General features: G+C 29.9%; 3 protein-coding genes across 3 annotated transcripts; 2 read left to right on the plus strand and 1 right to left on the minus strand.

The window, feature by feature from the left end:
• The first annotated feature begins 5,611 nt into the window (after positions 1–5,611).
• On the plus strand, positions 5,612–10,348 carry LOC101212022 (agamous-like MADS-box protein MADS3). The gene is made up of 8 exons (XM_011652824.2): positions 5,612–6,016; positions 6,126–6,207; positions 6,368–6,423; positions 6,512–6,611; positions 7,823–7,864; positions 9,371–9,412; positions 9,818–9,912; positions 10,076–10,348. The coding sequence occupies exons 1-8, from the start codon at positions 5,835–5,837 to the stop codon at positions 10,158–10,160; spliced, it is 684 nt and encodes a 227-aa protein (XP_011651126.1). The 5' UTR covers positions 5,612–5,834; the 3' UTR covers positions 10,161–10,348.
• A 2,573-nt stretch (positions 10,349–12,921) lies between these two features.
• On the plus strand, positions 12,922–15,657 carry LOC101210795. Its single transcript, XM_011652825.2, has 7 exons — positions 12,922–13,231; positions 13,328–13,359; positions 13,898–13,995; positions 14,083–14,165; positions 14,680–14,757; positions 14,835–14,933; positions 15,063–15,657. Exons 1-7 carry the CDS (start codon positions 13,148–13,150, stop codon positions 15,357–15,359), a joined length of 771 nt encoding a protein of 256 aa, XP_011651127.1. The 5' UTR covers positions 12,922–13,147; the 3' UTR covers positions 15,360–15,657.
• Positions 15,658–21,315: 5,658 nt separating this feature from the next.
• LOC101211782 (probable serine/threonine-protein kinase dyrk2) lies at positions 21,316–24,504 on the minus strand. The gene is made up of 4 exons (XM_011652826.2): positions 24,088–24,504; positions 23,877–23,989; positions 22,967–23,788; positions 21,316–22,305 (listed from the first exon to the last, which is right to left on the minus strand). The coding sequence occupies exons 1-4, from the start codon at positions 24,332–24,334 to the stop codon at positions 21,637–21,639; spliced, it is 1,851 nt and encodes a 616-aa protein (XP_011651128.1). The 5' UTR covers positions 24,335–24,504; the 3' UTR covers positions 21,316–21,636.
• Between the last annotated feature and the right edge of the window lie 1,179 nt (positions 24,505–25,683).

The following is a 25,683-nucleotide window of genomic DNA, read 5'->3' on the forward strand; positions in this document are numbered from 1 at the left end:
ATTAACAGTGTGAAAAGGAGAGTTGAGTAAAAGCTAATCCAATTGAAAGGAGGAAGAATGGAGCAATTAGAGTATTTGGAAGTATTGGTAATGATTTTATTTGATAGAAGTTGGAAAGTAGAAGAAGTTGGTTTGGTTGGATTAGAATATTTGCGAAACAAAAGAGCGAGGAGGGGATGATTAAGAATAATTAGAGAGAGAGAGAGAGAGAAGGTGTGTTGTTGTGGTTGATGATAGTGTGGAAGTCCTTTTAAACTGGAATACGCGTCGAGTTAGGATTGGGTGAGGGTAGAAGTGAATAGATGGGGATATGTGGAAAGAAGAAAGGGAGAGAGCGACAGGTGTAAAGATGAATAAGTAAATGGAGCCCACAAAAGGGGGAAAAGGACATTGAAATAAAGAAAGGACATTGAAATGGGAAGAGAGAGCAAATAGGTAGTCGACACGTGGGTTAGAAGTGGGCAATCAGAAGATAAGAGAGATAGATGAAAAGCTGAAAGTCTATTGCTACGGAAATAAACCTACACTTCCTATTTACATGTGGGAATGGGAACACATTCTCTTCTAACAACGACACTGAAACGACGCCCCCTTTCTTCTTTTCTCTCTTTTTCTTTTTCTTTTTCTTTTCTTACTTTAAATTAAATAAGGTATGTGATGTATGTTAAATGAAATCAATATTAAACAAAAATAAATATCCATTCGCATCCACATTTAAACTCACCAGTCAATCTAATTTTAACATTATTTTAACCCTTTTGTCCATTTCCATCTTAATTATTTTTTTATTCAAATAAAATATCTAATTGTATTTTTAAAAAAACAAAAACAAAAATCAAAATTGAAGCCTAAAACTAATACATTCTCAAGAACATAATTGAAATCTACTCCAAACCTTTGAGATCACTTACTTTTTATTTTACCTTTTATATGTTTAAGAGTTTTTTCTTAATTCATTCATTTATGTTACACACTATTAGCATCTTTTCAAAATTACATTCATCCACAAATATATGCTCTTAATTGGATTGACGATTTCGTTTGTTTGGAAGATAACTCAATTATGTTTTATGTGTTTTCTAATTTATTGAGTTAAGCAAATATATGTTTTACGGACAATTCAAATTTAGTTTCTAAAAATTGCTTTTGAATTTTATAATCAAAACCGTACCGATTTTGAAAACAACATTTTTGTGTTTTTACTAGTTTAACTACATTTTAAAATGTATAAGTTTATCATTTTGTCATTATAACATTTAACATGTAACATCTGATAAATTATATAATATTACAAAATAATAATCATACAAATTTTTTAGGTTAAATTACAAATTTGATCCATATAGTTTTAAAAAGATAGAATTTAGCTTATGGTTTATAATTAGAGTGAACCATAATCAGTGTGAAGTTTTTTTTATTTGATAAAATCATATAAAATAGTCTTATTTGTTGGGACTATTTATTTAGGTTTTTCAAACTATAATAACTATATATACACGAACTTTTATCAAATTATAGATGGTAGATTTTACCTTTCTTCCAACCCTAAGAAATAAATTTCTAATTTAACTAAAATTTTAAACACAAATATTCATAAATAAAAATTAATAATTTTAAACACAAAAATTCATAAATAAAAATTAATAGTAGCTTATTGTCAACAAATCGTTGTGTATATATATACATACATATATGTTTATTTATTGTATTAAATACATTTAAATATTTTTAAAAATTAAAATCCAATTTTTTGATTCAACCATATCTTAAAAACATAAAATGCAACTTTGTTTTAATTCAACCTCTTGCTTGTTTTTTAAATTTATTTTTTTATATTTTTTTTCTTCCCATAAAACACAGATAATTATTTGAATTTAGTTTCAATTTTTTTTTCACAAAACATTAAAAAATTGGTTGTTAAAGGATAGAGTGAAGTTGAAACTAAATCATAAGAGTTAAGTTGAGATGAAATTCATATAATCCAATACCAAACTAAACTCAGATTGCAATAGAAATTATGAGGCCAAAGTTAATTAAACTAGGGTAAAAAAGGCCAAACTGTGATGGCACATTTTCCCTTTTTATTCTTTTTCTAATTAGTCAATCTACATGAAAAAACCAACCTCTGCTAAAGTTATTACAATGGTGAATGTGTGTATTGATAAGATATAGTAAAACCTTCAAAATAAAATAGTATGATATTATCTACTTTCGACATATAAATTCTCATCATTTTACTTTTGAAAATACTCAAAAAGTGATCAGATAGTGTTAATCTACTTTAGGAATTATCATCCACAATACACATTGCTTTTAGGATCTCACTCATGCAACTAAGTGTAGACCATGATTTTGTCCAATTGATAAGGATAATAGAATCCCTATCTATGACATTGTTCACTTTTAAGCTCAAACTTTCGTAATTTTATTTTTTAAACCACCCAAAAGATCACATACTATTAGAATAATTTTTCCTCACAATTGTTTCATGCCTTAATCAATATGGAACTTTGTTTGCACCTAACAAACATGATCATGCTATGTGTTTCTCTCTTCGTGAAATGGAGGCTTAAATTTCCTTACTCAAGTTTTGTATACCAAAAAAGAAGTTGCTACGTTGGCAACATCCTTGAATTTCCAATTTCAATGTGACATTGCATAACTATTTGAATTGATTGATCGAGTAATGTCTATATTTTTAGAAACTAACAAGGTATAAATTTTTTAAATAAACATTTAAGTTCAAATGATTTTTCTGAAAGAAATGTGAAAAATATAGTAAAACTGTTGGAAGCCAAACAAAAATAAAATTTAAAAATAAAAAAAGAAAGGAAAACAAAATGAATTAGAGACAACTTCTTTAAAAAAATGTAAAATATAACTTGAAATGATCACTTTATAATCATATCATTTTCTTTATCTTAGTCTACGCCTTTACAGCCCCACGTACTTTGCTTTTATCTTCTAATTTCTTTGTTCTTCCACAATTTAGTTGCATGTAAATGTCAACGTACGTAGGGGTGTTGGGGTATGAGTCGGGTAGGTATATATTTAGTGAGTTATTTTGTCTAAAATACTTCTTCAAACCTGGTGTGAATATTAATTAAATAATTCTTCCAAGGATAACTAGAACTATATTTATTTCATCCATTTTCAAGGATGTATTGAATTTTAGAAAAAATACATCTTTCATCTTTGATAATTTCGATCTAGTTTCTATTTCGTACATCCTTAGTGTCTTCATCACCCACTACAAAAAAGTGATACATTAAATAATATATATATATATAGTGGGGAGTTGGAGATAAACTCATTGTTCGGTCAACATACAAAAGTGAGATGCTGGGTGAAAATTCTTCCAATTTGAAAAAATACAGGGGAAATAATAATTAGAAGGGAAAGAAGATTTGAAAGGTTTTGTTGTTTGTTTCTGGCCATTGACTCTATAAAGTAGCATCAATTAAATTGTACCATATTATTTTGTTTGCAATTGTTTTATGAACTTTGATATTAAATATGATATCATATTTAATGTATGAAGTTCATTTATTTTATAAAGATTTACTCTATCCCATTTTTTCAAGCTATTCATTAATAACTGTAATACATTATGTAAAAAAAAATATATTAATTGTCAGAAGCTACCCACCATGGCAAAATTCAAGAGATAAATGAATAATCAAATAAATGTGGCAGATTTTTTTTTTTTTTTTTTTGAAAGATTATAAATGTGGCAGTTTAATTGTTCATGCATACTTTTCGTAAGAAAAGTATATATTATATTGGCTCACAATAAATCACAACAGTTTATCATAATTTGTTCTTATAATCCATGACACCACAAATAAGATTGACTATTTATATGATTTACATGTGCTTATTCAATATACTTTTTTGAAACAGGGTTATTTATTTATTTTAATTAAGAACATAGAAAGTGTTTATCAATGTAAATTAAATAACATAAATTCGAATAATTATGATCTATAAAATAATCATAAGATGGTCAACCCAAAGTAGCACTTCTTTATTGCAAACCCTTGAAACTCTTGATCATATTTTCTTGCAATGTGATTAGGGTTCTATGTTCTTTGGTTGTATATATATACCTGGACCATTTGACAGATACCCTTCATTTATATTTCACAAATCTCAATTCATACAAGATTGTTCTCTAATTTCGACCTTAATTATATCACTGTCCTTAAATTATATTATACTTGATTTATATGGTCGTCTTTTTCTTTCTTTTTTCCCCCCATATCTTCACTATCTAATTTAGACGTCAGAAGGTCATTAGTTCTATAAACAATAGAAGTTAAAAATTCATCAATCTTTATTAAAAGAAATATTATTTCTTCAAATTAGTATACTGTTGGAAAAGGACTTGTGTCTGTTTTGGCTAATATTAAAGTATAGTACAACTATTTTGTTAGGTGAAGAGAATAAAGAGAACAATTAATCATGTTTAAAACAAGAATTTGAAATTTGTATAAAATATTTCTAAAAAGTTGGTACTGTTGGAGATGTAACAGTAATCTCAAACCTAATAAGGGAAAAGAGGGTAAAGAAATTTGAAGAGCAATAGTGTATTAGTCGTACAAAAGATTTTTTTAAATGGACAAAGGTCTATACCATTTTTGAGACATATTCAAATATATGTTTTTTTATCCTAACAAATCATATCATACACAGTCTGGTCCAAGTTAGATTTTTTTATCTTTTCCTAAATGGAATGTTCAATCCCTCCATATCCTGTATTATCAATTGAGCTTTAATAATAATAATAAAAAAAAAACCAACGTTGACAACTCTTGTATTTTTTTGTGTTGATTGTGAATGCATCTCTACTTGATCTTGGTGCATAATCAATCATGGTGCTAAATATACGTAAACATAGTTAAGATGGTTCCGATATGCAACTTGTGATCACTCTCTTTTGGTATTTTGTTAAAAAAAGAGAGATCGAAGTTAGTCATCTCATCATATATGAACTACCAGTCAACATCATTTGCTCATGATCTTGTATAAAATTATCTCACCGTTGAAAATTTCACATTAAAAAGAGTTGTTAAAAAATCGACAACTAAAAAAATACAAAAAATGTAATGACTAGAGAAATGGGCATAGAGATTGTGTTACATACGTTTACGGGTAGAGGGAGAGAGAAATTTATTATTAGAGAGAAAATAACATATTACAAATTTAGAGGGAGTGTAGAGTAAAAAAAAGTTATATATAACTCTCTTCTTTAAACCCTAGGCCAAAAATCATAAACAACATAGATACGAGTACTGATTAGGTTTTGAGAGACACAACCCTAGACCTCGACTTGCGGACCAAGAAACGAGACTATGTCCTTATTCATTTGAAACTAGATCGAACAAAAATAAAATGCAACCCACCATCTTCACCAAATACACGAGTTATTCACTTTCATAGCCGATTAAATTTGGTTTAGTAATTTAAGTTATTTAAAGAATGTGGAGATGGTGTAGTTTAGACATAAAAAGCAAAATAACAGCACTTTGGTAAGGGAGAATGGGTTTGATTTTAGGAGGATTAAGGAAAGGACGACATGTCCCCCATGTTTAAAAAGAAGAGAAAATATAGAGAATGGGAAAGGGAAAGGGAAAGGGAAAGGGAAAGAGAGAGTTTTGGAGAGTAACAAAGATAAAAGTTGGAAAGGGACAAGCTAAGGTAAGGGAGAGGAACTATAAAAACCAACAAGAGCACTTCCACACACTTTGTTGAACATATATAATATGTGGTTTTAGCTTTAGTTTGAGAGATCAGAGAAGAAGGAGGAGGAGGAATTAGATCATAATATCATAATGGGAAGGGGAAAAGTAGTGCTTGAAAGAATAGAGAACAGAGTGAATCGTCAAGTGACCTTCTCAAAGAGAAGAAATGGGTTATTGAAGAAGGCTTCTGAACTCTCTGTGCTTTGTGATGTTGATGTTGCTCTCATCATCTTCTCTACTCGTGGAAAGCTCTTTGAATTTGGCAGCACTGAGTAAATTAAAATACTACACTATTTTTCATTCCTTCTTCTTCTTCTTCTTCTTCTTCTAATTTCTTTTATTTATGGCAATTTATCATCACTTTCATTCATCAATAATCAGCATGAACAAAATCCTTGAGAGGTATCACCAGCAATGTTACACCTCTGGATCAACCACCAATCTTGACGAGAGTGACGTACAGGTGAACAATTAGGAGATCCAAACTATTTATGTATTATTTACTGAGTTATCTTCAGATTGACTAGTAAGATATAGGGTTAATTGGTTCAAAATAAATATTTTCTTTTTATTTTTTGGAATTTGTTGGTGATGATATGATGATATACATGTTGGGAATGCAGATAGAGGAGGTGTCAAAGCTGAGAGCTAAATATGAATCTCTTCAACGCTCCCATAGGTTAATTTAATTAGATTAGTTAAATGAAGACCTTGTTTTTTTAAAAAATGATCTTGATGTGTGGTTTAATTTTGTATGAATTTTGAAGGAATTTTCTTGGAGAAGAACTTGAACCATTGACCTTAAAAGAGTTGCATAATCTTGAGAAACAGTTGGACAAAACTCTTTCACAAGCTAGACAGCGAAAGGTAATTCAAGATAAGGATTGGTTTTTTCTATTTTCGTTTAATTTTATTCTTTTTATTAGGTTGGAATCGCTAAATTCATAACATTAATAAGGATGATTTCTCTATGAATAGTGATTTCTTCCCATTAGATCAATTTTTTTTTATCTTTTATCTTTTTCTTTTTGGATTTGGTCCTACCCAAAATTATTTTGATATATCCTGTCATATTTCTGAGTTTACACTCAATATAGCTCAATTTTGTAAATTTCTTGATTATAAAATGAGTTACTAAAAGAATATGGGACGAGTTTCTTTAATTGTTTAGAGTTTATGATTATTTTATGATCTACTTTTTAATATAGATGAAAATGTTTTTCATTGTCAACAACAGTGTGTAGAATTGAATAAAATTCAAAAAGTTATGTTTTTGTTTTGATACTGATTTAACTAAAGCATATCTGAAAGTTCTTCCATTAATACTTTGTGTGTGTGGTGTTATTTTCAAACAATTTCTTACTATTACGAAGAGAAACTATAATATTTGAAAAGAATTCATATTATATCAAATGATTTATTAATTTTTTTTAAGAATAAAATACATATAAATACAATGGGTGTACTAAGATTTTTCAATTAGGTTCACACACTTTGCATCTTTAGCACCATCATAAATGGTTATTAATTTTATTTTAAAAAGGTTTGAACTTCTAAGCTTTTTGGTTATGAGAACATATAGTTTATCCAAATCTCCTTTACTTTACTATTTGTAGCAAGAAATTTTGTTAGGTCTATATAAGTTGTTTTAAATCACTACTAAATCCCATTGCTCAACATATGGTATTTGAATATAGAGAATGAAATAATGATACAGACGCACTATAAAAAGGTTGGTATGAAGATTTGTGATCATATACTCTAATATTACATTAAATTGCCACGAAGATGTGACATAAAGATGATTAAACCTTGTAGATTAGGATACTAAATGGTAGTGATCATGATAGTAACCAAACATAGAAACCGAATACAAACTGGGGTATCTTGATGAGATAAAATGGCCGTGGCATTCCATTATTAAATGAATTCAATTAAAAATTAATCGTAAGATTGATTGTGACTAATGTAGTCTCTATTTTAATAATATATCTATCAAAATCAATTTCATGAAGTTTGATTGTGGGTTAATAATAGACATTGATATGATATGTTTTTGTTTATGTTCCTAATTGCAGGCTGAAATAATGCTTCAAAAATTAGCAGACTTGCGCAAAATGGTAAGAAAAATCAATTTTAATTTAGAGGAATTATCATAAATATCAAAAATTAGAAACTATTTGCAAGTTGTCCCTTTAATCATGGACAAAATATGATATCCAACCCTAATTATCATTATTTTCTTTTTGTCATTCATGAAACAGAAATAATGATAATGTAAAGAAATGTCCATCTAGTGGAGATGTCGTAGTGTACCTATTAATCATGATCCTTCTGTATATTTTTTTAAAAGATATTCAATCCTAATTAGTATATACATACTAACATATCAAAGTTCCTTCTTATTCTATATTATATGCTTTTCTTTCTGTTTTTTTTAAAAAGATAGTTACTTCTTATTATATATGTTTTTTCAAACTAATTTAGATGTATTTGATATATATGTATGGCATTTTTAAATATAGTATAAAATATTTACAAACTATAGTAAAATTTTGGATTATATCAATGATAGAAACTGATAAACTTCTTTCGTTATCTATCAATGTCACTAATGGAAAAGGATATCAATGTCTATTATTGATAGAATTTAAAATTTTGCTATATGTTGTAAATATTTTGTCAAATTTGTTATTCTTGATAATTTTTTTATTATATTAATATTTCTTTGTTTTCTTTCAAAATTCAAAATATTAAAATAATTTTTTACACGAAAAATTTATTTAAAGTTAAATAGTTAAAATCTATATGTTACCTTATTTGTTATTATATATAGTTATTATTGTTTGGAACTATGATCAATCTCATAAAGTATAAAGAAAACTATGTTGAAAGAAAAAAGTTAGAAATAAGAGTCTACAATTTTGGTGTTTTCAAGTGCTTTTGTATTGTACCTTTTTCAAAAAACTTATAATTATATGGAAATGTTTCTTGACAAAAGAAAATATGTTCTCAACACAAGAACTAAATCTGACAACTTTTTCTATTTAATTATTTTACAATAAAATTGTCAGACACTGTTGTATTGATCGATTATGGAAGAAAAAAAATGACAGAATAAATTATATTCACATCGAATAACAATTCGTTCCTTGATTATTATGCAATAGTGGACATATATATTTCTGGAAATTCAATAACAATGTTGGGAATCCCCTTGTTGCATTATTGCAATACTACTCTTTGTTTTGCATTGATTGTCGCTTAATAATAGCATTGAGTGTTATAGATGATCTGTCAATCTAGTTGACATATTTGGATGTATATTTATTAATTCCTCTATCATTTAGCATCTTGAAAAAATAATAGCATGATCTACCGTATTATGTTGCAGTGTTAAACCTAAAATTAATATATAATAATGCTCCATATAAAATATTTTAAGTTTGATAAAAGGGTAAGTCATAAGTAAATAACCTTAAGTTTGAATAAACTTATGAATTGATAAAAATAATAGTGTGGTGTGATTCAATTGAAAATGAAACTAAAGAGGAAGTTTATATGTGTTTATTGTTTATTTGTGTGAGTAAATAAGTGACAAGCATTAGTTTTTTTGAGATATACAGGAGCAGGATCTTGGAGATCAAAATACTCAGCTCAAGTCAAAGGTTCTTCTCTCTTTCTTCTTTTTTTTTTTCCTCTTTAAAGAAGATGGAGAAATATCTGTTCAACGACTTATTTTGTGTGCAATTTTAACATAATAAAATACCTTTGAAGTTCCATTCTTTCTTAGCTATATATGATTTCTGTAATTACCATCTTGATTTATTATATAAACTCTCTAACTATATCTTTAAGCCGTCCTTGATATTTTCTCTGATCTTTCTATTAGTCTGCAAACACAGCTAGTATTACTGTTAGTAAAATGCATAAATATTTGTGTCGATTGTTCTGCTGTTTCTGTGTATTTGCTTCTTTTTTTTTTTTTTTTTTGTCCGCTTTATAACATTTTTTAAATTCACGAATATAGTAGAATATAAAACCAAAACAAAAGTTCTTTGCATGCAACACAGCTCGAAAAAGATCAGGAACAGGAAGGTGGTGAGGAAGATCCAAAGAATTACGAAGTTGTGAGAGCTGACGACCCAAACATGATCAACACCACCAGGTATTATGCATATTCAAACCAAATATTTAAGTTACTATATAATCTGAGAAGTGTTAATTGTGGTTACTAATAAGGTAGGCGTAGCCAAAATGATTAGTTTTGGGTTTGGTCTGTTTGAGTTTTAATGAACAGCAATAATAATAATAAAAGAAAAAACACACAGGTATTATGAAGCCCAAGAAGAAGAAGAAGAGTGCAGGGGGGTGATAGACGGTGGGAGTAACTTAATCCCAGATTGGCTACTTTGATAGATCTCACTAATTATATATCTATATGGAATATGCTCGGATCCCCCCTAATTTTTATTTTCTATTATTCTTGACAAATAAAGTAATTAGGATCATGATGCATGGGGGAACCTTGGACGTTAAATTATATCCTATATAGAAACCTTTCTGTTATTTAATAAATATGTCTCTTTGTTTTAAATTTTTTACCAATAATTCAGGGCTAATTTTATATGTAATATTAATAACTACGAAAAGAACTGATTTAGAATGTATATATGTGTTACAAAAATGACTGATCGGTCATTAGGTTCTGCCAAATATAGTGCACAAATGACGACGCATAGGTTGTGTCTGTGTGTTTTTTTTTCTCTAGGTCAAATGATAGGAAGGTTAAAAGGATACTGTAGGTACAAAGATAAGCTATAATTCTTTTTTGGTATTTTGGTTAGTAAGGAAGCTAAGTTATTTTATTTTCTATAAAGGTAGGGGGAAAATTACTTTAGCCTTAGATTACTAAATTCTTCGAATTGTGCCCAGATTATTCGACTATAAATTATGACTAACTATGAAATATCTATTCTATCGATTATATGCAAACTTAGGCTCAATTAGAACTTTCTTAGTTTCTTCCTTGTAACAGGTTGATGACACATCTATTTATACCTTAGCTTCAATAGACAATTTTAGATAACTAAATAAACTTTATATAAACTTCCAACATTCACAATTATTCTTTTATCATTCTAAAAAGTCACCATTTGGAAAACTTACGAGGACAATTTAGAAATTACAAATTACATATGACTGTATCAAGATATTTTAATTAGATTGACATGTCTCTAACAATATCTTTACTTAGGCCTTGACAACAAAAACAAGTTGTATTATGATAAAAGGATAAGAACATATGAGAGCGAAAGATGAGCTTAAAAGTTAAAAATACAACATGGTAGAGACTAGGAAAAGCCTTCCAAATTAAATTTGGCACACCTCCTGACCCACCCTATGTACTTTTTCTAAAATATAATTATGGCTGATAAATGATTTTATCGCTAAGTCGAGTGAAGTATTCTATCCTACAAAATTTAATCTAGTTTTTCAATATCATAAGTTCAAAATGTCATCCCATGTAATATGTTAAATTAAGGAGACGAACATGTACAATAATTTCTTTTGGGTTAAAGGACAAGTTCATTACCATATAATTACATTCCTTTCATTGTATGTTACATTTAGTCTCCTGGTCAATATTTGTTTAACATGGCGTCAACAAAACTGAGTTTTAAGAAAAATGTACGAAGAACTCTCTCTTGTTTTTTCAAATTTCAAAGAATATCAATCTAAGAGAAACAATCACGAAGGAAAATATATAAAGAAAAGGTAAGTCTTCTACTGAGATAGATGATTGGTGAAAGACAAGATTATGGTCTTTTTCTTCTTTTCCAATTCTCAAAGAGTAACAAATGTAAGAGAAACAATCACAAAAAAGTAAAAGTAAAAAGAAAAAACAGGAAAATCAGAAAGATTAATTACTTTAGTGGAACATGCTTCTAGGAGTTTGGATGTTCATTAGTTCAATTTTTCTATATTTTTTCCAGGATTAATTTGGATGATTAGCATAGAAACTCTCAATCACAACCATATCACCTGACCCTAAAGTTTGGGTTCAAGATCTCTCATCTATTTGTTTTAATACTGTATCTATGTATATATTCACTTACGTGTAAAAAAAATCTAATATTTGCAATACATGACAATGAAATAAGATAAAAATAGAAAATAATTTAAAGACATTATATTGTTACTAAAATCTAGGAAATGAATAATAGAAAATAAAAACAAACGTGAAAATTACAAAGAAAAATCTTCCTATTAAACGAGACAGTAAAAACATCATAATTTATCTATATCATGAATTCATATTTTCATCCCATACTAGATATGTTAAATTAAGGGAAAAAACAGATACAAATTATTCAAGTTATATATATATATTTTTTTTGTTAAATTACAGGTTTAATCCAGTAGGTTTTTTTTTTTTTTTTTTTTTAATTGCATCCAAAATTGAAGTTTCAAATTTCTTTCAAATAAGTGTATTTTCAAATTGTAGTGTTGAATAAGTCTTAATTAATTATAAGATTGATTAATTAGGAGGTCTTCTAAACTTTCAAATTCTGCCAAATAGAACCACGACAACCTATTCAACAATTTTTAATTTAATTCATAAACCCTTTTTAGAAAACATTAATCCACAACACTATTAGATACAAAATTAGAAATTTAGAGATGTATTACCTACAAAGTTTAATTTCATATATAGTAAGTTTGGCAATTTTAAGAAATGTTGAATGAGAGACTTCAAAAATGTTTGAACTTGAAATTCTTTTTAAACAAAGGTATATCAAATTAAAAGTTGAACAACCTTAATAAATTTTTTATGATTTATATAGACATTTTTCTTTTTATTACTGTTTCTTTTTCTCTGTGTTTGCTATATCATGTATCAATTTTTTTCGTAGAGAAACGGTAAAAAAAAGTAACAAATTTAATAAAATATTTATAACATACCAAAATTTTAAGATTTTCAAATTTTAGTACAATTTATTTTTGTTATTTCGAAAGATGTGCCTCCAAATTTGTACCTTGTTTTTGTAACAAAGTGAAAATTAAGATATAAAAAGAAAAGTGTATTTTACCCAAAAATTTTGTATAGAAATTTGTGTGGCAAATTCTCCTAGTTCACGTGCGTAGCACATGCGGCTCAATCGGTCAACCCACGGTTCCAATTACTGAACCTCGACGTTCGTTTTGTGTGCGGATTTGAGCTTTCATTCCCCCATCGAAGAACCTTCAGTTTCCGAGATCTCGCTATCCCCATTTTCTTGCTGTTATCAGCCGCTTTCAGAAACTGGGTTTTTTCGTTTCCATCAAATCCAGAATCCCTTTAAACCATTTTCCCTTCTGATTCTCATTCTGATTCCCACAAGAATTTGCCTTCAGAATCAATGGGTTCCGATCCCTCTCTTTTGCCTGTGATCGGCCCTGATGGACTTGCCAGGGAAGCTCCTGTCATTGCTTACACTGAGAAGGTATTGAATTTTAATTTTGGGCTCTAACATTTTTTCTAATCTACTTCTTTCTTCTTCTTTTCAATTTTACTTACTTGTAATCCAACTGTGTTACAGATAATCGAAGAAGGGAGTCTTCAATTGAGAAAGTACGAATTTTATCTTTACCTTTTCAGATCTAATTTCAGACGCATTTTACGCCTTGCTTTCTTACGTGTTTCTTTTGCTTTCAATTTGATTATCACTTGTTTTTCTATCTTACTGTTGAAGGAAATTGAATTCTGGGACGTTACCCTCGTGTACATTCTTTAGATGTTAACGGATATTGGTATAGGAACTGTTTATTTATAATACAAATTGCTCTAGTATTCAATTAATGGTACCAGAGGAAATCCTGATGGAACCATCCCGGCTTAGTTAAGTTTACTTTTTCCTTGAAGTACAAGTTTGAGCCTTCAATTTATGGAGAGGAACCCCGCCTATCTTCTGAGCTAATAGGATCAGTCTTTATCTTTGAAAATGATACCACATTAGAATCGACATTTGGACCTGTTGTGTTAATTACTCCAAGCATGAAATTAGTGAAATGAAGTTGATTATCCTTCATCAAGGTTTTTTATTTTCCCTTTTTACCTATTTCCTTAAACTTGAAATGTTCTTCATGGCCTGGCTTGTTATTTTGTCTAGATGTATTGATGAAAATTTATCTAAAATTCGGGATGTTGAACGGGAATTGGCAAATCTTACAATGGAGATGAAACTCACATCTGGGCCTAAAAAAGCAGGTTGAGCTCACTCTCAGTTGTTTTATTTTGATTAGTGATTTTCTTGAAATAGTTGACTCACCACCAACTGTGGTTGCATATCTCTAGCTCTTGAACTTTTGCGGAAGAAAATAGAAATGTCAACTGAGAGAGTACGTGCAGCTAAGTTGAAGGAAGAACAAGCAAAGAAGGTTTGCCCCTTGTTAAATCTTTTTATTGTATAACTTTGACTTGAAGCTTGCTGTTTGGCATGTCACTTTGTGCCTGCTCCACAAGTTGCACAGTTCTTTGTGATGTTTTGAACCTAGAATTTAGAGGAAGACAAAATATGAAGAATCTATTCAACAGATTTGTTCTGGTCTTGCCAAACCATTCTCCCCTATTTTTGGCCATGTCTATGCATTTTCTCATTTAGATGTTTGAAGAAGATGCTGATAGCATTGTTCCAAAAAAAAAAAAGAAAAAGAAAATTGATAGATAAGTTCTGTGAGCGTATAATCTCATGGTTGCCATTTCCTTCTTCTTCTTACTGCATTTCACTCAAGCTATTACATCCTTTCTCTGGGATGTTCACAAAATGGAAGGGTTGTAAACCAATTGCTTCTAAATTTATTGCATGTGTTCAACATTGTACATTCATTTGGGCTTGCATCTTAAGATTGTTAACTGCTATTCCAGGAATCTTATATTATGTTTTTCCTTCAGGTTTGGGAAGCAGCATCAAAGGTAGTGCAAGAAGAGGAAGCAGCTAAGCAAAAATTGTGTGAAGACTTGAATCATCTGGTACATATCTCAGCATTGCTTTTGCTTGTGCCAAACTTATACAATTGCTTGATAACATCATTGTTCCTTCTCCAAAGGTTCAAGAAAGCAGTAACTTCCAGTTGACAAGACTTGAAGAACTAAAAAGGCGCATGGAAGCGTTGAATTCAAGTCGAGTATCAACCTCTGTTTCTCATGTAAGTCTTGCATTACATTGCATATGATGTCTCTAATTCAAATCACAACTATAGTGGCTTCTGCTGGTTAGCCATTAACTTAGCCCAATTGAAATACGATGTAATATGTATGCCTTTTGGGTTGCACAGGATGTCATGACAATGGGAGGTGCTCAGAATAGCAGAGTGTCAGATTCTTCTGGAGTTGCTACAACAACAGAAACTGGTGCAAAACCAAATGAAAATGTCCCCAATCAAACAACCAGTGATGCAGCTCCAGTGATAAATGGGCAAAATCAAAAGCCCCCTTCTGAGACAGAAGGAAGAGGAAAAAAGAAAAATCAGTTTCATGGAAGAGGGAAGGGAATTGGAGCAGTGCCTAAAGGAAGAAGCTCTGCAGACTCTGGCTGGACTGGGTCTGGATTTGATGTGGATGGTAGAGCATGAGCTTAAGCACTACAAAAATCAAGATCCAAATTGTCAATATCAATATAAAAAATGGTTCTTTTATTTGAAAAAAAAATAGTACTAAGTGTTATTTTTTCTCCATGTTCACTTTCAGGCCTCAGATGATGGAGTTGTGAGAATATATATTTGACTGGAATAGAAACTATAGATTTAGCCCCGAGTTCTTTGGTATTTCCATTTGGCTCGACTTGCTTTAAAAATTTCTGTGTTGTCACTAACTGCTCTGTTAAGTCGATTCGTTTATTGATGGTGAGTTGTGAAGAGTTGTCTACCATAATTGCTCTCTTTTATTCTTTCACTGAAACAAATGGGCTGAACTAAATCAGAAGTTTATGTTTAATAGCTACTTTGGAACTTGAAAAGTGGTTGGTAACTTTCTAAAACTAGTATTCAATTTTGGGTTGGACAATTCAAATGTTTGTACTCTTTGAAGATAGATATGTTTTGACCATGAAATAAATAATCTACCGAAAGTTTGGTGTGATAAGATTTCAATTTTTTTAGTTTGTGTCTACAAAAGGGATATATATATGACATTTTATAAAATTTTAGAGATATCAAACATAAACGTGAACTTTGAAAGACTGTGAGCTTAACAAAAAGAAAAAAGTGATGAGATGGCCAGAAATACTCTGATAAAACAACTAATTCGGTTTCCTTCATCGCACAAGTACTTCAGACATCCATTTTCTTCTTAAACATTCTAGTATGATTGCCTTTTCGTATGCTTCATAAAAGCATAGATTCAGGTACTCTGAATAGTAAGCGGGACAGAGAGTTACACGGGCAAGGACAACATAAAATATATTTGTGCAACCTTCAATTGAATCCCCAAGTTTGATGGTCAATGTGACCCTTGGGACAATGTCGATGGAAATATTTTCTACGTTTACAGGAATGTTGAAAATTTAGAAAATATTCACTTTATTGTCAGTATTTTCAGTCTCTCTTACTACAAATGATGTACTTTTTACATTTTCCTAAGGGTTCTTATTGTTTATGAAACTGCTGAGAATATTTGAGCTTCAACATTGTTGTTGAAAGGAACAAGAAACGGATGTGATGACTAAGCCACTTAAGTTGGAAGACTTATTCCAATGAGAAGCAAGCTGATTTTTTGGGATGATTTGAATCGAAGGGTGGGATTATTGGATATGTTTGAATAAATGAATGCTGAATTGTTAGTTTGTGAATAACTCTTCAAGTTTGTTTCCTTATTTCTAGTTAGATAGTTGCTGGAAATCAACAAACATACTTGGTTGATCAATTTTAAGTAGTTGTGTCAACAAAATTACTCACCAGCTTTGAAATTCCATTTTGTGAAATAAAACGTAGTCGTTTATTATTATTCATTATAAAAAAAAAATCTAATTTTACCTAATATTTTGATGTGAATTAATTAAAATGATTCAAAAATACATTTTCAAAACTGTAAAAAATGCACTTCTTCGATTTCTTTTTTTAAAAAAACACGATCTAATTGATGCAGTTGATCGTGGGGAGTGATCATCTCTAGAGTTTGTTGTTAGAGGGGTCTTAATAGTTATCTGAGGTGGTGGTGCAATGGTGAAAATGGGAGCTAGAGGTTTAGTGATTGTATTTTGATTAATTACTTTATGTATTATACAAATTTGAGAGAAATCAACCCCTAAGTAGTCATAAATCATTTTAATAAGTGATTGTAAAGCATTATTTCAATTTTAACTTCAAAAGCTAAATCATACACCCTTATTTCCTTTTCTCTTTTTATGATCTCCAGACTCCAACATCTAAATTAAAATGTCATGTTATTTATTGTTAAACTAGTTTTAATAATTAGTCATTAATTCTAAACTTTAATGACAATTTCATTCTTTGAATTAGGTTTCACAAATCACAATATTGATTTAAAATAATTAATACTAAACTAATTGGTACAATAAATCCCAAAATTAAGGATTTAAACAATTTTTCTAATAATAATGATGATTGCATGTAGACTAATTACTATCACAAATCACAATATTGAAATTAAAATAAAAAAAGTTTATTCTTAAATCATTTTTTTGAAAAAGAAAATACAAACAAAATATATTTTATTTGAGAGAGTTCATTTCACTAAATAAAGTGACATGTATATAAAATTAATATTTTAAAAAGTAGATTATAAAATGTGTAATTTGATGGTAAAACATTTCAAGAACAAAGAACAAAGAAAAATTAAAACTAAGTTTTAGTTTAACAAATAAATATTTATTATTTTTAAATACGTAAACATGTATATTATTTATATTGTATAATATTTATTTTATAGTGTTAGCTTCCATGAGATGATTTTTTTTTGTTTAATAAAAATATCAATTCATTCTACAATGATAAACGTCTATAAAAGTATTACATGTATAGAAATTTAATACTAGTAGAAAATATGAGTATTAAATATCAAATTGTTTTAAAAACTTGCAGCAATAAACTTCAGTGTTAAATCATCATATCTTATAGCTTCTCTCATTACACATTTTTGATTAATATAACGCTATGCACAAATTCACTAAACTACATCCCTAAATACCATCTTCTAATTCTAAATTAATTAAACTATAAGGACGATGAAGTTGTCAACTCAAAGTCGGCAACATTATTATTCCATCTGATATTTTTAAATTTTTTTATTATTTAACTTTTTTAAAGAGTTGTTCAGATGATTACTCTTGCAGCAAAGCAGAGAAATATGTTTGGGTTTGGACAAGCCACATTTATTAAGACTTGTTGGGAAAAAATACTACAGCTCCATTTAATTCTTGTAAGTCCAATTTTAATGCTACCCTTTTATCATTGTAACTTACGATTCAAGCATACCTTTGTTATAGATTATAGAGTGTGGCCATCTAAATTATTACTGACCCATCATTTATTTCTAATACATATTTGATCTCATGGGACCTCCCCAACTATACTCTATTTTTCATTAAACCCCCCTTCACATTTTCCTTTTAATAATTACTCCCTATATTTCATATGCATGCCCATGCCCATGCCCCCTCAATCCCCATAGCAAAATAATTTACATCCACATTCTCCTCAATTATTTACTTTTATAAGGTTGGTGGAGTTGGAATGATAGTAAAATTTGCAAGCCTGCCGTCTAGATTTAAATTTGCCCATGAATGCATGACATTTAATTTGTTAAAAAAGTGAGGCAAACTTTTAATACATAATATGTGAATTTAAGATCGATAGGTAATTAAGTATAAAAGTCAAAGCTGTGAGAGTTGCATTTAATAAGTATTAATTATCTTTAAACTATATTTAATGTTGTCTGATATTCAAAATCCAGCTTGATTACAACGTTCCAATTTGAAATTTTAATGAAAGATTTGACTATCTCACATGAAATTTTCAAACTAGACTTACCTAAATATATTAACCCTATAGTTAACACATCGGTTGTCTCCTAAATTGTAGAATTGAAATATTCACCGCCGTTCATTTATCCCAATACTTCAAAAGTTTTTAATAGATAAGGTTATGTTTATTTTGTTTTTACATCTTTTTTTAGTTTTTCAATTAGGTGTATAATTAATGAGTTTAATTATTTCCTTACCCCAATTAATTCAAAATGCTTTAAAAGAACTTTTTTCTATTGATCGATTTAAGCTAAAACACTTCAAGTGAAAATTTTGAATTAAAACAATTATAATGGATACAAATGCTGATTATCACATCTGAAAATTATTTCAAATAATCATCATAATTGGATTGCACAATTAAATAAACAGGTAGTAGTACAAGGCCATAATTTTGATTAAAGTCAATTGTATAAGAAGCATTCAAAAGGCTCAGAGGTTTTCTTATTATTATTTTTTGGAAAATTATTTGAAATGCACACACACATATATATTATGAAGTTGATATTGGGGTATACAATTAAAATCCCCACACGTGACTAAGATCTAAGACTAACATAAGGCACATGAATTTATATGATTTGAATTTTCCCGCTCAACTCTATGTATAATTTGATTTATAGAATGGGGTTATAATGTAGGGACATTTAATGTATTATTTATTATTTGTCCAAAAAATGTTCCATGCCATGCCAATTTCTTTTGTGTATTCGGACAGCATCCAAAAATCATATCATCCCACCACGTGACTTTGCTGTACTCACCCTCCCATCATTTTAAACCTTTCTCACCATCTCTCTATCTCTCTACTTATTTCTATACGCCTAATGCCCTCTGTATATACATTATTATATAGTGTACTACTTGGATGAAAACTTAAGACACATTTTATGGTATGATGCTTGTGTGTGACACATTATATAAAACTATTCTCACTTACACTTTACCTGGACACCCATAATATTATATATAAATTAGCCAGCCATCCTCTGAATTTCACTGATTTTAAGCAAAGTTCTACTGCTTTGTTTTTCTTTCAAATGAATGACATTGTTGTTTATTTTTAATATAAGAATGGGCAACATTTTGTTTTGGAGTTCAGACCCCTGCACTATGCTTTATTTCCAGGGTATACCCAAGCTAAGTGTGGTACTGTCACAGTTTTGTCTAGTAAACTTTTTAATTATTCCATATTTTGGATGTTTAATTAACTATTATTTATGGTGTGGCCACATGTCGACCATATCTTATCCACATTGGACATTAAACCTTAAATTATCTCTCTGCATGCACAATCCTCAGACCTTTTCTTATTGTCTCTATTATTTTAATCTTTGAATATATTTTTATATCAACCCCAAGGCTATCTTTAAACAAATAAATACATAAATTATATCATATAACTCAAAGGTGGAAACGTTTAAATTTGCAACGGGAATTTTAAATTTTATGAATCAACTTTGCCTCATCAGAAGGATATTCTTTTAAATTTAATTAATTAAATAACCTCTAAGCTGGCTACTCATAAATCAATTCATTTTCCTAAGATGCCATTTTAAATTATAAGTCAGTTTTCTTAAAAAAAGAACAGTAAAAACAATGTTTTAAAAGCTATATTTCTAGATTAACAAAGTGATTTTATTTTCTAAGATGTCGGTTTAACATGCAGTTAATAAGCCTTTGCCTTCGTTTCCTTTCGGGTTTTTTTTTTTTTTTTTTGATAATTTCAATGTTATATCTTTTGATTCATTATATGTGCATCTATTTTATTGTAGCTATGGCTTGAAAGAAATGATTGCATATCTCACTCGTACTTTAAAAGCTAATATTATCACCATCTCTAATTCTATTTTTATGATACTAAATATTTTTTTGTTATTACTGTTATTAGATATGTGTTGTTCTTTGGATAATATCACTAAGTTCTCAAATATCTTTTGTTTAAAACACATAATTTTCAAACACATTATAAAAAAGCAAAAACAAGATAAGTTAATATATATATATAGGAAAAGAGATGATCACAAGAACCAAAACTTTGATCCCCAAAACTAATGAACATTTTGAAATTCCTTGTCCATATTTTCCAAGGTAACCCTCACAAGAAAACAATCTACACAAAGGTGGTCCAAGAATCTCTCTCTCTCCCTCTCCCTCTCACATACACAGTCTGAAGTTGTCAGCATTTGCATTAAGCATATATATATAATATATACACACACACACATATAATTTTATAAGATCTTTACGACTTTCGGTTGGCTTGAAAAGGCACAATAATAATTTAATTATGTGAGAGCTAGGATGATCTCATCTTTTAATGATTGTCTTCTTTCTTATTACTTCTTTTTCCCTCACATCCTCCCAACAAAATCTATTCAACTTCCTTGCCTTTGTTACTTTCTTTTTTTTCTTTTTCCTCTTATTATTATTATAACATATAGGTTCACAATTACCCATTCTAATTATTTCAAATATTATTCTCATATTTATCTCGTATGTACAAAAAAGAAAAGAAAAGAAAAGAAAAGAAAAGAAAAGAAATCGAATGGGATGAATAAAACAGTGATTTAAAATATTAATTTACACTATTAATTTTGATGATATAGGATATAAATATTTTCCTCTCTATCTCAAATTCACTAGATAAAAATAAACAAATTTTTCTGGGGGGAAATGGAAGAGAAAATACGAAAATTTGTACAGAAAAATGGAGGGAAGGGGAAGGGGAAGGGGAAGGGGAAGGGAAGGGAAAGGGACAGGGATTCCTCTGCCAAAAATACTGTCTTTTCATAAGCGAAAAATCGGAGTGTTTGTCTCGTGGGTCAACAAATTCCACGTGTAACACCAACGCTGCACCTTCACCCCAGCTATGTGGGTCCCAATACTTCCATGTGGCATCTCCCACGTGATTCTCCTGCCATCTCTGTCTCCACAAAACGCACCGTTTCCTTCAAAAGTTCCTCCACCATCCACTCCTCGATCTCTTTCACTATCCCCTCACCCTCCTCCTCATATCCAATTCCCACAATGCCCATATCCTTTTCTATTATTCCATCTATGTCCTCCAACACCTCACACTTCGCACGTGGCATTTTCCTCACTTTCTCACACAATTTCTCCCCCACCTCCGCCCACCCCGACCCTGCCTCCCGGTAGTATGGCCCAAGTTCCAGATGTGGCTTCAATAACTCCTCCACCAAGTGGCACAGTAATTTTCTATGGGGAATTGAAATTTTGTAATTGTGGCCATTTTTGTAATTTACATTTTCGAGGAAAACGGAGGAGTATATTGAAGAGGAAGTAGTACTACGGCGGAGGAGTATTTGTCTGACGTAATCTACCTCTGCCGTGATCTCATGGCTGTCATTACAATTGGCGGCGGCGGCGACGGTGGTTATGATGTGATGTTTGGGGTCGTTGCCGTCTTTTTTGGGTGGTAATTGGATGAGGGAGTGTTGGTGGTTAGGTGATTGGAAGTATCGTTTTGATTCTTTATCGCTTGTCTCATCCGTACCTTGATTCCGTTTGCACGCTGCCTGTAAACCCAAATGTAGAAAACAAGCCAACAAAATTATATTTTAAATTATTTTCCTTCAATATATAACCTTTCAAAAATAAGAGCCTCCAACTATATTTGCAAATATAATATAATAATACACAAGAATTTACAAAATAATAAACTACAACTCTAATTTCTTATATTTACCTTCTTATTATAATTAATTAATTATTGTTTTTTAAAGTATTACTCAATACAATTATTCTCTAAAAATAATATATGATGCATTTTAGAAGAAGAAAGCTTTAGAATAAAAGAAATATATTAAAATGTTTCAGTACACCTACCCATTTTTCTGCTTCTAATTCCTTGTTTTTCCTTTTTTTTCTTTTTTTTTTTTTCAAAAAAAGATCTATATGAAGATGAGCGTAGCTTGATTTCCACTATCTCTTCTTTTTCAGTTCAGGCAATAAAATAAAACAATATTAATGATCAAATAAATATACTGGAGGATATAAACATTTTCAATCTCATACTCATTCAGTTGAGTTATGAGTATGGTTATAATAATAAAGCCAACATTTTAAAAAATGAAGTAAGAATTAAAGCAATTAATTTGAAAAGGATACTATAAAGTGGGGAAGATGTGACCCACGCATGCATAATTGTAATTGACAAAAAAAAAAAAAAAAAAGTACCTGGATTTGAGTTGGTTTAATGGATGAGGAAAATGGAGGATTTTTGTTGATGAGAATGGTAGTGGGAACAGAACCGAAGTTCAAAAGCTGATTGGACAATGGCGTTTTCTTAAGAGGAGCATCAATGGCTGCTTTTGTGATTCTTGATGAAACTACAAATGTCTCCTCTTTCTTATTACCCTTCTTCGACACCGCAACCTTTGTCGTCGTCGTCTTCACACCCTTCGGCTTCTTTACCTTCATGGTCGTCTCTAAATCCACAGCTTCTTTAATGGCTTCAACTTTTGGCTCCAACACTACTCTCTGTCTTGTTTGGTTTTTGGGTTTGGTTTGGTAATTAATGATCATATCTTGATCTCTTCTTGTATTATTGTAATTAAGATTGGTGATATCAATGAGAGCAGCTTCTTTTCTTCTACTCACACTTTCTTTCATTTGCTTTACTATCTCTTTAGCAGCATGGGTTGGAGTAGTACTACTTGTATTTGGATTTGGATTTGGAATTGCATTGTTCTCTTTATGGTCATAATTATTGGGGATTTGAAGTGAGAAACGGTGGTGATAATTATCCACATTTGATTTCCTTTCACAAGATGATCTTGGAGTTTCTGGTAAAGAACGAGACCCACTTTTTAATTTTGTGGTCATCTTTGAACTTTTGGGTGTGGTTGAAGAATAAGGACTAGAGTTGGATTCTGGAAGAATATCCAAACCCATTAATCTCGCTACTAAAGTTGGTGTCTTGGTGCTTGGAGAGTCATTCCCGGTTGACAAATTATTGTTCATTCCATTACTTTTGGTTTTGATTTGAACAATACCCTTCTGCCACCCATTTGAATTCAATATTTAAAAATATTATACAATAAATATATATATTTCTAATTAAGAAAACGATCAAATAATTACTTACTGGAAAATGTAGAGCATCTTGATTTTCTTTCTTCTTTGGAGTCTTACTTGGCAATGGATCAGAAACATGTAATTCTTCCTCCGATTCCAAACTGTTCCGTGGTGCTTCAGTACCTGAAATTTTACATATCTCAACTCATCAAAATCAAATTTTGGAAGGCAACCCATAGTTCAAAATCCAATATTTTCAAGTTTAGAGGCAAAGGAAGAACCTTTAGAAACACGATGGTCGGATTGCTGGTTGAGAGAGGCAGAGGATTGAGAAGAGAGGTGGTTTAAAGGATGAAAATCAAAGAGCTGAAAAACAGCACACATACAACCAGCAGAAGTTGAAGAAGAAGAAGAAGACGAAGAAGAAGAAGCTTCATTATCCAAATCATTTTTGAATACTCTTTTAATGGAAGATGAAGGCGTTGTCTTAGTCGTTCCATGTCCACTCCAATACCTTTGCTTCCCCATAATCAGCAAAACTTTTCTCTCTTTACTTAGCTCTTTCAATTTGGAGTAAAGAGAAAGGAAATAAAAGATTGTTTGTTATATAGAGAGAAAAGAAAAATGTCAGAAAGAGAGAGATTCTGAAGTGGAAGCGAGAAAAGCGGATCAAATGAAGCATATTTATATAAAGGCAGTGATAATATTAGAATTCAGGAATTTTAAGTACACATACAGAAGTATGATCTGTTGTTGTTCTTCTTCTCAGTACTCTCTCTAAATTTACCCTTTTTTTTTTGGGTTACTTTTTTACACTCACTCCCAAGTTTTACTGCACTCAAACTTTAAAAAAAACCATAACTTTTTAAATAAAAAAAAATATGTCTAGGGAATTGAAATGGGTGAAGGGAATAAGTAAAATAGGATGGTGAACATACACTTGGTTGGCTTTGCAGTCTGTATAGCAAAAGTTTTGTATTATATAATAATTTATAATAATAATAGTTCTATGGTTTATTGTGTTTTTGTATCATAAACTATTTTATTCAATTTGAGGCCTCCAATGTGTCTCTTATTTTCATATGTCATTACCATTTTCAATTGCTTAACTAACTTACAAATTGATTATAATATAATAATTCTGTCTAAAATTTCAAAGCTTTTATATACCAACATTTTGACAGTTGTGTGTGGTGTTTAGGAAAACTCAAAGAAATTTTTTACAATAATAAAATCAGAAAACACAAGCATTAACTCTAATTTTTAAAAATTTCACTATGTAAAAGTCCCCCTTAATCTCAATTACAAGAACCATATAATCTCAAGAAATATTATGTATGAACTAGGGTAACAAATTTAAAACCCTTCCAATTAAAATGACATGAAATCAAATATTTATACTTCTTTTATAGTGTTCCATCACATTCTTTAACCTTTTTGACGAGGTGAGTTTCTTTGTTCTTTTAATATTTTGTTAATAACTCAATATAACTTTAGTTTTTATTGGATTTAGTCAATTGATCTCTAAACTGGAACTAATTGGGAGATCCATATTATCCTTTCATTTGGTTTAATGATATAGTTTAAAAACAAAAATTAATTAAATTGTTTGTTAACTAATTAATCAAATTAGGTACAAAAGTGAGAAAGTATATATTATCTTTCTTTCTTTGGGAAAGATTTGAATCCTAATATGCAAACCTTCCATTTCCAAAGATATGATAGAAGGCTTTAATGATATATACACAGATAACCTATTAATTAGGCTAGCTCTTTTTTGTTGTTGTAATATTAGGAGTGTGTGGTAATGCAAAGTATTTAATTATGTCATAATGCGAGAGGACGTAAAGGAAAAATTAGGTGGTCCATTTGTTCAC

Source organism: Cucumis sativus, chromosome 3 (genome assembly GCF_000004075.3).
Source record: "Cucumis sativus cultivar 9930 chromosome 3, Cucumber_9930_V3, whole genome shotgun sequence".
In the NCBI taxonomy this organism is placed as follows: Eukaryota; Viridiplantae; Streptophyta; class Magnoliopsida; order Cucurbitales; family Cucurbitaceae; genus Cucumis; species Cucumis sativus.

Excerpts from the sequence above, each read along its gene's own strand:
- LOC101211782 (XM_011652826.2), bottom strand. The coding sequence starts at position 24,334 with ATGGGGAAGCAAAGGTATTGGAGTGGACATGGAACGACTAAGACAACG. Across the intron at positions 23,789-23,876 it reads AAGATGCTCTACATTTTCCA|AAGGGTATTGTTCAAATCAA; the intron begins GTAAGTAATTAT and ends AATGGGTGGCAG. Across the intron at positions 22,306-22,966 it reads TTAAACCAACTCAAATCCAG|GCAGCGTGCAAACGGAATCA; the intron begins GTACTTTTTTTT and ends TTGGGTTTACAG.
- LOC101210795 (XM_011652825.2), top strand. The coding sequence starts at position 13,148 with ATGGGTTCCGATCCCTCTCTTTTGCCTGTGATCGGCCCTGATGGACTT. Across the intron at positions 13,360-13,897 it reads GGGAGTCTTCAATTGAGAAA|ATGTATTGATGAAAATTTAT; the intron begins GTACGAATTTTA and ends TATTTTGTCTAG. Across the intron at positions 13,996-14,082 it reads ATCTGGGCCTAAAAAAGCAG|CTCTTGAACTTTTGCGGAAG; the intron begins GTTGAGCTCACT and ends GCATATCTCTAG.
- LOC101212022 (XM_011652824.2), top strand. The coding sequence starts at position 5,835 with ATGGGAAGGGGAAAAGTAGTGCTTGAAAGAATAGAGAACAGAGTGAAT. Across the intron at positions 6,424-6,511 it reads TCTCTTCAACGCTCCCATAG|GAATTTTCTTGGAGAAGAAC; the intron begins GTTAATTTAATT and ends TGAATTTTGAAG. Across the intron at positions 7,865-9,370 it reads TAGCAGACTTGCGCAAAATG|GAGCAGGATCTTGGAGATCA; the intron begins GTAAGAAAAATC and ends TGAGATATACAG.